At 45.7% G+C, this 12,664-nt stretch overlaps 1 protein-coding gene across 5 annotated transcripts in view; it reads left to right on the top strand.

The window, feature by feature from the left end:
* Nucleotides 1–12,664, top strand: part of spata13 (spermatogenesis associated 13) — a 43,257-nt gene that overhangs the window by 6,927 nt on the left and 23,666 nt on the right. For all 5 annotated transcript variants that reach the window (XM_071414531.1, XM_071414530.1, XM_071414532.1 and 2 more), the window contains exon 2: nt 10,500–12,140. In XM_071414531.1, the coding sequence (XP_071270632.1) occupies nt 10,500–12,140 (1,641 nt within the window). The remainder of the gene's footprint in view (nt 1–10,499; nt 12,141–12,664) is intronic.

The raw sequence follows: 12,664 nt of genomic DNA on the forward strand, positions 1-12,664 counted from the left end.
ACGTATCAGCGTGGCTAACATGGAAGGTCTCCTACATACGTATCAGCGTGGCTAACATGGAAGGTCTCCTACATACGTATCAGCGTGGCTAACATGGAAGGTCTCCTACATGCGTATCAGCGTGGCTAACATGGAAGGTCTCCTACATGCGTATCAGCGTGGCTAACATGGATGGTCTCCTACATACGTATCAGCGTGGCTAACATGGAAGGTCTCCTACATGCGTATCAGCGTGGCTAACATGGAAGGTCTCCTACATGCGTATCAGCGTGGCTAACATGGAAGGTCTCCTACATGCGTATAAGCGTGGCTAACATGGATGGTCTCCTACATACGTATCAGCGTGGCTAACATGGAAGGTCTCCTACATACGTATCAGCGTGGCTAACATGGAAGGTCTCCTACATGCGTATCAGCGTGGCTAACATGGAAGGTCTCCTACATGCGTATCAGCGTGGCTAACATGGAAGGTCTCCTACATGCGTATAAGCGTGGCTAACATGGATGGTCTCCTACATACGTATCAGCGTGGCTAACATGGAAGGTCTCCTACATACGTATCAGCGTGGCTAACATGGAAGGTCTCCTACATGCGTATCAGCGTGGCTAACATGGAAGGGATATAAAGAATAAACAATTTGCATACTTTCACTAGTTCAGTTGGTTTTTAGTGTTTTAATAAGTTATTTTTCCTGAACATGTTTGTCTCTGGTCAGGACAGCACTGATGAGCCTGGCTAGCTAGTTTCGATCACTCAGCTAAGCAGACAACCAGTAAAATGAGCAGCTTACCAAAGAATGGCTGTGCTAGTGCTTTTGGCCAATTCTGTCTGGGTCCCATGGCTTAGCTACCAAAATGAGAAACCGCTAGAGAAGTGGCTTTTCCCTTGATATTCTCTGTCTAGCCGTCTATTTAGTTTAACTCTCCGTTCATCTCTGCCCAATTAGCTTGAACTTGGCCCGGGGCAGGACATACGTTGGCTCTGTGAAGCTGAATTGGGGGCTGGAGTTCACTAATGATTATATGTTTATGACCCCTTACATAAGGCTGTGACTTTATCAGCCCAAAGGGAAGGGAGTTGATGATCAAGAGAATGCCTGCCTACGTGTCCGTCTGTCCGTCCCCTACTGTGTGTGTGTGTGTGGGGGCACATGTATACTGAGTAGGCCTTGACAGTGTCTTCTGAAGTATGTGTAAATGTGCATGTCTTTCAGTTTGTGTGACCCCAGCCCTCCTCTCTCTGGGAGTCTAATCTGAAGCTGGCTCCAGCTGGCAGTCGTGTGGGGGGCTACTCTTCTCTCCTCTCTCTTAATTAACTCTGGGCCTGAGAGCCAGAGCACCACTAGCTCCCAGACTTCACTTGCAACCACACAGGAACACTGACCTGACCTGGAAAGGTAGCCCCAGAGAACCACTCACATTCAGCTTCCATATTATTCAAGCATATCTTAAATGGCCTGCATAGTGCTGTAGTACAGTTGAAGTCAGAAGTTTACAAACACTTAGGTTGGAGTCATTAAAACTCGTTTTTTAAACCACTCCACAAATTTCTTGTTAACAAACTATAGTTTTGGCAAGTCGGTTAGGACATCTACTTTGTGCATGACACAAGTAATTTTTCCAACGATTGTTTGTAAACAGATTATTTCACTTATAATTCACTATCACAATTCCAGTGGGTCAGAAGTTTACATACACTAAGTTGACTGTGCCTTTAAACAGCTTGGAAAATTCCAGAAAATTATCATGGCTTTAGAAGCTTCTGATAGGCTAATTGACATCATTTGAGTCAATTGGAGGTGTACCTGTGGATATATTTCAAGGCCTACCTTCAAACTCAGTACCTCTTTGCTTTACATCATGAGAAAATCAAAAGAAATCACAAGTCTGGTTCATCCTTGGGAGAAATTTCCAAACGTCTAAAGGTACCACGTTCATCTGTACAAACAATAGTACGCAAGTATAAACACCATGGGACCACACAGCCGTCATACCGCTCAGGAAGGAGACGTGTTCTGTCTCCTAGAGATGAAGGTACTTTGGTGCGAAAAGTGCAAATCAATCACAGAACAACAGCAAAAGGACCTTGTGAAGATGCTGGAGGAAACGGGTACAAAAGTATCTATATCCACAGTAAAACGAGTCCTATATCTACATAACCTGAAAGACTGCTCAGCAAGGAAGAAGCCACTGCCTCAAAACCGACATAAAAATGCCAGACTAAGGTTTGCAACTGCACATGGGGACAAAGATTGTACTTTTTGGAGAAATGTTCTTTGGTTTTATGGAACAAAAATAGAACTGTTTGGCCATAATGACCATCGTTATGTTTGGAGGAAAAAAAAAAAAAAAAGGGGAGACTTGCAAGCCGAAGAACACCATCCCAACCGTGAAGCATGGGGGTGGCAGCATCGTGTTGTGGGGGTGCTTTGCTGCAGGAGGGACTGGTGCACTTCACAAAATAGATGGCATCATGACGTAGGAAAATTGTGGAAATATTGAGGATGTAGGATGTATATGTATACATGTATAGGATGTAGTCACCCAGGTGTCCCTCACAAGTTGCCCAAATGTACCCAAGTGGCCAGATTGGTACAGTGATACATTTTGAAGTAAATGACTATATACAAAATACTAAAATGCTATTCTAACACCCCCCCCCCCCCCCCCCCCCAACAAAAAAAAAACATATATATATATATATATATTTGAAAAAATGTAAAATAACAAGGGTAACTATTTACACACATTCAATGTATAATATACAATATTGTGAAGTCCCTCAGTCCTCTACACAATATTGTGCTGCTGATGCCATGCCCAATAGCAGTCTCTTTCTGGGTTACTGAACAAGTGGTGCAGGTGATGGGGCATTTCCTGTGACAAAGGGCACAACGACGCCTCCCCACTGTGCCCTTTTTGCCCTGAGGCACATTCATGCCTGCAGAGATGAATCTGGGCAGGTGAACAGCACTGGTTGGAGCAGAGGGGACAGAAGGTGCTGCAGTAGATTTGCTGTAGCAAGCAAGCTCCTGGATGAGCAGTTCTCGGGAGGCTAGCTGTGAGATGTGGGGCTGTCCACAGCTCTTAGCCATTTCCTTCTGGAGGATGAAGGAATTCACCACAGCAATGTCAATGAAATGATAGAAAAATGTCTTGTACCATTTCATTGTCTTGTGGAGCACATTGTAGTAGCCAATCAGTGCATCTGACAGGTCCACACCTCCCATGCCCTTGTTGTAGTCCTTGATAGCTGAAGGAATGGGGACATTTTTGGTGGTCGTTGCCCCAGTAACGCCCTTCACACGCCTGACGACGTGATCTCCACTGAAGGACTTGTGGATAGTGGAGCACATGACCACCTCTCTGGTATCCATCCACTTCACAAACAGCAGGCCATCTTGGCGAATCCATCTCATGGTCCCCCGCTCAGCCCGCTTAGGCATGCCGTTCACCTTTGTCTTCGGAAAGCCCACTCTGTTGGTCCGAATGGTGCCACAAGCCCACACCTCCAGCTTCCTCAGGTCTGCAAACAGGGTAGGGCTTGTGTAGAAGTTGTCCACAAAAAGTTTGTAGCCCTTCCCTAGCAGCTGAAAATCTATTAACTGCATAACGGAATCATAACTGAGTCCCTTACCGGTCGCTAAACTGCTCTTCCCCTCATAGACAAACAAATTGCACGTGTATGCACACACAGAATCAGCCAAAACAAACAGCTTGTAACCCCACTTAGTTGGTTTGTTATGCATGTATTGTTTTAGGCCAATTCTGGCCTTTGAGGCTACCATCCTCTCATCGATGGAAAGGTTCTGGGCAGGCTGAAAATAGGTCTTGCAGGCCTCAACGATGCTGGGGTAGAGAGGTTTTATTTTGCAGAGCTTATTAAACCTTGCTGTGCCTCTCGTCTTCTCGTTGTTCTCATCAACTTCTGGGTCACTGATATGAAGCGCCCGTGAGATTGTCAGAAACCTTTTGCATGACATGACAGTGGAGGGGAAAGGCAGTTGATAGAGGGGAGCAGTTTTCCAGTAGTCTTTCAGGGTTTTCAGCTTCACAATACCCATGTAAATGACCATTGACAGGTAACAAAAAAGATCTGACATGGAAATGGGCTTCCATCCCTCTTTCTTGCCTGCCTGCTTCTTAGCACCATACTTATTAGTGTTCAACGCCAGGGAATCAACAACAGATGAGGTGAAAAACAGCTGAAAAAGTTGCATGGGGCTGTACTTGGAGGTCATGTCTAGCTGATGTCCTGATGGCCTTTTTGGTCTGAATATTGGAGGTGGAGGCGCCACATCCTCCTCTAGCACAGAGTGCCAACGACCCTCCTCTCTGATTGCAGGTTTATCTCTTCCCCACCTCTGCTTCTTTGTCACAGACTTCACACCTGGCGGGGGTAGGTGTGGAGCCGGAGACAGCAGGGGTCCGGCTAGATGAACGAGCTCATGTGGGGGATGGGCACCTTGGCAGTGGGGGCACCCAATCAGAATCGTAGGGACTGTGAAATAAAGACAGACACACAGATTATATATAGAGTAGGGAACCTCAATCATTTTGGTGATCTGTTGTTCTATTCCATGTTTAGAATAAATACATGTAAAAAATATCTCAAACAACTCGAATAATATTTGATACAAAAACATTTCTTCAAATTGGGAGTCCGAACTTGTCTCACAATCTGACACATCTTCTTGTAAATCTGTGTCACTTTCTCTATTAATTTCGTCAATAATATCATGTAGATCTGTATAGCTGGACTTTGCCTTTGATATTCCAGTTTTAATAGCCATAATTCTTTCAATAAAATAGCGGAAAATGATCTCGACTCAATACTGCTACGCGCAAACAAAGTGGCTCCTTCAGGTAGAAATTTCAATGGTGAATGGCTGTGTAACGCTCGACTTTCGTTCAAGAGCTTGTCTTCCCGGATATAACCATGAGATATTGCCGTTTACCTCAGCTCATTGGCTATCTACCAAGCTAGATTTCAAGACGATCAGTGGTCATTGGGCCGAAATACAGTCAATCAAAGAAGCACTTGTCATATCATTGGCGCACAATGAGGTCATTGTTTGGTGTGTTCAAATCAGTTCCTTTCGGTCAATACGTGCCGTAAAAATAACCATCAGGTATGGTTGTGTTACTAACAAACAGGATTGCAATGAAACCAACCATGACTAGATAAACGTACATTTAGTGTGAGTAATTACATCGAATGTTTCGTCGAAAGTTGGAGACGGAACTCATGACACAAGCCTTTTAAAAATTGTGTTATGCTATAAAAATGGATTTAATCGAACAAAACGAGCATTTATTGTGAAGATTGGACCTTTTGTATTGCCAAAAGAAGAAGATCTTCAAAGGTAATTGATTATTTTATTGCTATTTCTGACTTTTGTGCAGCTACTGCTTGGTTGGAAAATGCTAGTTATACTTGTGTGTGCGGTGCGCTGTCATCAGATTATCGTAAGATATGCTTTCGCCAAAACGTATTTTTGAAATCTGACACAGCGGTTGGATTAAGAAGAAGTTAAGCTTTTAAATGATGTTAGATACATGTATTTACAAGAACGTTTAATACCACGAATGGTGTATTTAGAATCTTGCGCTCTGCTATTTCACCGGATGTTAGCCAGTTGGGATGCTAACGTCCCACCTAGCCTAGAGAAGTTAAGGACAACAAAGTCAAGGTATTGGAGTGGTCATCACAAAGCCCTGACCTCAATCCCATTGAAATTTGTGGTCAGAACTGAAAAAGCATGTGCGAGCAAGGAGGCCTACAACCTGACTCAGTTACACCAGCTCTCTCATTCACCCAACTTATTGTGGGAAGCTTGTGTGGAAGGCTACCTGAAGCATTTGACCCATGTTAAACAGTTTAAAGGCAATGCTACCAAATACTAATTGAGTGTATGTAAACTTCTGACCCACTGGGAATGTGATGAATGAAATAAAAGCTGAAATATATCATTCTCTCTACTATTATTCTGACATTTTACATTCAAATAAAGTGGTGATCCTAACTGACCTAAGACAGGGAATTTTTACTAGGATTAAATGTCAGGAATTGTGAAACTGTATTTAGCTAAGGTGTATGTAAACTTCCGACTTCAACTGTATGTACTGGTTGTACTAAGAGGGTATAGTAGCAGCTAGTACGGTAGAAGGTTCCACTGTCCTACGCAGCTTATTGTGCCGGCCAGGGTAAAACTACACACAATAAGTTGGCTGATCTCTAGATTTTAAGTACTGGCAGTAACTCCAACTCCTTTTGAAACAGAACCCTATGATGTATCGTGCCAAATAAAGCAGGTCCCAACTGGGCTGTGGATGTTGGCACCAGGCTGAGAGAGAAGCCATAGGGGTAGTGTGCATTGTGCAAGGTAGTGGAGCGGGTGGTAGAGTGGGAAGATAAGGTGAGTATGAGGTAATGCATTGATAAAGGACTGCCTTGGCGTGCCCTTTCAGTGCTAGAGTAGTCTCTTTCATTCCCCAGCCTTGTCTGTCTTAGGGCTGCCGATATGGACAAAATATCAGGTCACGATATTTGTCAAATATTTTGGGCGTTATTTCATGTTTTTGAATAATCCATGTTCTAAATCTGCTTTCTCATTAGTTCATGACCCTAGTGTGATAACACATACATTATAAGGGATTTCAATGGGGCTTTCTCCATTTATACTGTTCAATCCAACTCCAAACAAAAATCATTTTCAGCATTTATACATTTCTGCATTTCCTTCACTTTTACTATCATTTCCCACACTGTTTCACACAGCATGATATGGGCAAAAACATCTAGGCCTAGTTAATTGGTGAATTGTTGGAATCATGGAAATATAGTGATTATTCTATAGTTTGAATATAGTGGGTAGCACCTAGAATACATTGTTTGACATGACAACGAATTAATGAACCAGGGAGGAATTATTGACAGGGTGGGAACCAAAATGTTGGTCAGTGTTTCCTAATTAGAGGTTACATTACATGTTTTAGCCAACATATTCATGCATCGCATATTCCTCTGTGATAAGCATGTTTGTGCAATGCTTTCTTATCTAGGTTTACACCAGCAATGGTACCAGTCTGTATTAGCTTAGCTAGTTACATTTGCTGTAACTAGCTAAGCCAACATGCTGAATGTACTAACTGGCGATTAGCATTAGCGGCTAACACAAATTATTTTAACATTTACATACATTTACATTTAAGTCATTTAGCAGACGCTCTTATCCAGAGCGACTTACAAATTGGTGCATTCACCTTATGATATCCAGTGGAACAACCACTTTACAATAGTGCATCTAACTCTTTTAAGGGGGGGGGGGGTTAGAAGGATTACTTTATCCTATCCTAGGTATTCCTTAAAGAGGTGGGGTTTCAGGTGTCTCCGGAAGGTGGTGATTGACTCCGCTGACCTGGCGTCGTGAGGGAGTTTGTTCCACCATTGGGGTGCCAGAGCAGCGAACAGTTTTGACTGGGCTGAGCGGGAACTGTACTTCCTCAGAGGTAGGGAGGCGAGCAGGCCAGAGGTGGATGAACGAGACATTAACAAGACATTGCTAAGAAAAGACAAACTAGCAAACAGTAGTTTTCAGACCGTAAGATACACAAACAATTGTAATTATAGACTGCTTGTGGAAAGCAGAGTGAACGGCAGGAAAGTGCTGGTGACTCCGTGGTGGAACAGCTGCAGTTAGCGGCATGCAGCAGCAAATGGAGTAAACTATAAAAACGGACATTATACATGCCGGAGTTGCGTATCACATTTAACAAACCAAACATTGAAATACTGTTATAGAAGGTAGAGTAAAAATCCAAACCAGTCCGTGCATCAATTCCAGTATATAGTCAAATACGGTACACCTTCCAGCCCTAGTTTTACTGGAGAGCCTAGAAGAATGGTATGTAACGGTGGGAGTTAGTTTATAGCAGGGGTTTTCTTCTGTTTACAATAGTGGTGAGAGAGAGTGATGGAGAGACGTGGGTGAATTGTCAGCAAAGGTAGCGTTGAGAATCAGTTTGGTAAAAGAGTATGCTAACATCATGTAGTCTACCTCCCACTCTCAGGTGCTAGAGCAGGGTGAGCAACTTTGATGGGGATGGGGCCCACACAAAAAAATCTGAACTGATGAGGTGGCTTGTGGGTCTGTTTGCCCACATCCAAACCCACATCCATACCCACACATGCAGTCAGGCCCTAGCCTTTTGGGGGCCCTAAGCAACATTTTGTTGGGACAGCGGAGAGAGAAAAGATTCTACCCATTTGGCAATGGGGTGTAGAGATTTTACAATTTTATAACTAATTTCATGTAATTCTACTCATTTTGCCATGGGGTGGAGAGATGTTTTAAATATGATATCTGAGTGAGAGAGACTAACAAAATCAACGGGGTCCCCCCGGTTGTTCATTCGACCATGTTTACTGCAATTTCAGATAGCTGGCTAGACTAATTTACCAATCTAAACATTTTTTGCTGACATAACAAGAGAGAAACTGCTGATGCACAACCAAATTTTGAAACTGCACCTTGTGTATTCTACTATTCTAACTACAGTAAGTTGAGACCCCAACTGAATTCTTCTTTTATTTTTTATAATGATAATAATTGTTCCTGTTTTTGGAAATTGGTCCGCGGGCCTACAAAAGGAGGGCTGCGGGCCACCAGTTGCCCATCCCTGTGCTACAGAGAGGAACAGCTCAGTGCAAGTCTGTGCCAGACAAAGGCAGGCAAATCAATCACATTGGGTCCTGAAATGCCCAGTTTAAATGTCCTGAAATGCCCAGTTTAAATGTCCTGAAATGCCCAGTTTAAATGTCCTGAAATGCCCAGTATAAATGTCCTGAAATGCCCAGTATAAATGTCCTGAAATGCCCAGTTTAAATGTCCTGAAATGCCCAGTTTAAATGTCCTGAAATTTAGCCATTAAGTCTGTATTTGATTAAAGGTTCAGAGCTACTGTGAGATCAATTGAGTTGCTGTGAAATGGAGAGGGGAGGGAGAGGGCGAAATGGAGAGGGGAGGGAGAGGGCGAAATGGAAAGGAGGAGTGTGGAGGGTGAGAGGAGTGTGGAGGGTGAGAGGAGTATGGAGGGTGAGAGGAGTATGGAGGGTGAGAGGAGTATGGAGGGTGAGAGGAGTCAAGTGGAGAGAGGGTAGAGACGTGGAGAGAGAGGGGGAGAGAGGCGTGTAGAGAAGGGGAGAGACGAGAAGGGGAGCGAGACGTGTAGGGGGAGAGAGAAGGGGAGAGAGAAGGGGGAGAGAGAAGGGGAGCGAAGGGGAGAGAGACGTGTAGGGGGAGAGAAGTGGAGAGAAGTGGACGGGGAGGGAGGGAGGTAGGTAGAGTGAGGGAAACGGATGTAGAGCGCATTAAACTGCACAGATCCCAGGATGGAAGTACAGGCAGGGATCACACCAACTTTCCCCCTCTCCATGGGCCAAATCTGGAGAAAATGGGCAATTTGTGGCATTAATCACAATGGATTAGTGATTCTCATTGCTTAGTCATGCTCACAAAGCCTTTCATCGAAGACTGGCCTGCATTAACCGCTGCGCTCGCGTGCACACACACACACACATCCTTACACTGGGGCCGACTGCTCCTTGCCCATAGAAAATATACATTGCCAAGGAGAAATTCACATGGCATCACACAGTGAGAGACACGTGCTATTTTTCTCTCATTCTCTCTCACTCAAAGCTGAGAAACACATGCTGTAGAGACAAAGCAGAGGAATCTTATGCCCTCTCTTTTTCTTGCACTCACATGCACACGAAGGTTTAGGTTACTGTAAGAGATTCAATTCACTCGTCACAGCGACATGCCGTTCGCACACTCATAAATGCATAGTATTATTGGCTAAACATTATACTGACAGTGGCACTCATTCTTCATTTGTAGGAACAGATAATTAGGCCTTCTTTACATCTGTTACTTGAATAATGTGTATTTTCTCTTTCTCTGAATGACATTCTGAATTCGCAGTGTGTTTTTATGTGCCTCTGGAGCTTGCCTCTGGTGTGAAATACTTTATGAAAGGTCTTTAGAGTTGACGGTGTACACCTGCTGTCTTGTTCCACATTGAGGGCTGTGTGTAAGGAGACGGCAGGTAGGCTAGCGGTTAAGAGCACTGGGCCAGTAACCGAAAGGTCTCTGGTTTGAATCCTCAAGCTGACTAGTTTTGGGGGGGAATTCTGTCTGTGTCCTTGAGCAACGCACTCTTAACCCTAATTGCTCCTGTAAGTGGCTGCTAAATGAGGTGAATATAAAAGGCCTAGTGTTAATTCTAGGTAAAGGCTACTGGTACTAGGGGGTTCTAGGGATAGGCTCAATAACCTGCTCTTATTTTCACTTGCAGCAATTTCCTCTAAGTTCCCTGTGTTTAGAATTGTAATAAGGGATAATAAAACATTGAAATCGAAGTGTCTTCAAGGAAGACACTGTACATAATAAGAGTGATAAAACAATGATATAACATGTCTATTGTTTCTTTAGGCATGGCAGAGCGATGGAACCCCGTCCACCAGCGAGGACTCTCTCTCCTACCGCCGTGGCTCCACATCTGACCCTGACCTTCGACCTCCAGCCCGACCCCTCAGCGACCTTTACCCCTTGAAGGCTCATGTTTCGATGGCAGTGCCCCAGTCTCTGCTGTCTGGGTGTGATGCTCAGGTACAGCCCATGACCTGTGACTTTAACAGTGAAGAGAGTAGACTGAACGGGTTCAACACAGCCAACTGGTCCAGCCCTGTGATAGGCCACCCCTCCAGGATCATGAGGCTCTTCTCTACCCAGAAGAAGTGCACTGTTCCTGGAGACAGTCAGGGCTCTACCAGGCCCCTCTCCTTCCAGGGCCCTCCATCCAGTGCCGGGGTCCCGCAGGTCTGGCCAGGCCTGTCAGGGCTGACCGTCATGGGCTCCTTTAAGAAGCTACGCTCCTCAGTGCTCCAGGGCATCCAGAACCGAGGGACAGCCAATCAGGATGACGAGTACACCTCAGCAGCCATCCAGGGTGGAGATAATGGAATGGTCACAACCAATCAGAGCCCAAGACTTAGATGTGGGGAGGGCTATAGAGTCTCCAATGGGGTGTCTATTGGCCAACAGATGGCTGGGTTGAGCCCTTATGGTTCTGACAATGAAGATGAGGAGGTAGTAGATGAGGAAGATGGACTACAGAGAAACACATGGTTCTCCAGGAGTATCCGGAGAGCGTACGGGGCGGGGCGCATCACACTGCTGGACACTGGGGATGGGAAACGAGGGGAGGGTCCAGGACTGGGGGTTTCAACCAATCAGAGGCCAAGTTCAGGCTCCGGTTCAGTGTCAGAGGTGAACCTCCATTTGGAGGAGAGTGTGAATGAAAACGTGAACGCGCTAAGCAGACTGAGCAAGAGTGCAGACAACCTACACCTCTTCAAGGGCCCTTTCAGACACAAAGTCCCCTGTCCCTCTCCTCAAACAGACTCCCCAGGTGCCAATGGGGACCCCAGCATCCAGAGAACAGCCAGTGCCTCATCCGGTGACCTTAGGGACCGCAGCCAGAGCCCTGTTCGCTTTAGGAGTCCAGTGGGGGCCAAGGGCCACATGTTGAAGCTAGTGGGCAGTATGACTGACCTGACCGTGAGACGCAGGCCTAACCCGTCTCCTGTCACCTCCCCAGGCTCCCCCGTGACCCCCTTGTCACCCCTCAGCCGTCTCCATGACGACTACTCGCGCCGCACGCCCTGCCTGCCCGCCAGCGACCGCCAACGCCGGCCCTCGCCTGCCAGAACGAGAGCTGCAGCGGAGAGGAAGAGGAACAGCACTTCAGTACGACTGGAACACACGCCTACCATCCACCCCCAGCCCCAGTCTAAGTACCACCCAGCCTTGTTCCCCATAGAACCCCAGGAGGGACCAGACCATGTCTTCGCTTTCCCCAGCATTAACCAGCCTTTCACTACAACCTCATTTTCCCTGAGTGCTCGTGCTCAGAGGAGCAGCCTGTGTGAGGGGGACAGGCCTCAGGAGAGACAGGGAGACGGGTGGAGAGCACGGTGTGATTCCGCTCCACACCCCCAGGGGGAGCCCTGTGGGAGTCACAGCAAACACCAGCCAGACGTCAACGCAGAGGGAAAGACGGAACCAAAGCAGGTAAGAGAATACTTTGATAGTCCAAAATGCTACACTGGCTCTGTCCTGTAGTGCTTTGGAATGGCGTGTCTACTGATCTGAAAGGTGTTATCAGGTGAAAGTGATATGCTGGTGGTGACCCCATCCTCTACATATTGCTGTTGATCAGCGGGTTCAAAGGGAACAGTGATTTGATCATAGAAGGCTTGTGGATTTATATTAAGAAGCAAAGTGGAAACACCGTCGTTGTCGTCAACATTGTTACATGTGCTTCATTGACCTTGCAGACTGAAAGCAAATGGCTTGTGGTCAAGCAACAAAAATGTGAACCTTGAGTGACAGAGAGCGGGGCTAGGTCTGTGAGGAACACTGCATGGAGAGAGAGCGGAGAGGTATTACTCAAGTAGCGGTGTTAAAAATGGACGTGCCACACATATCATATTTAACAAACTAAACCTTCAAATACCGTTAGGGAAGGTAAAGTAAAAACCCAAACCAGTCTCGGCATCAATACCAGTATATAGTCAAATCCGGTATCCCGCCTA

Source organism: Salvelinus alpinus, chromosome 8, assembly GCF_045679555.1.
Source record: "Salvelinus alpinus chromosome 8, SLU_Salpinus.1, whole genome shotgun sequence".
Lineage (NCBI taxonomy): Eukaryota > Metazoa > Chordata > Actinopteri > Salmoniformes > Salmonidae > Salvelinus > Salvelinus alpinus.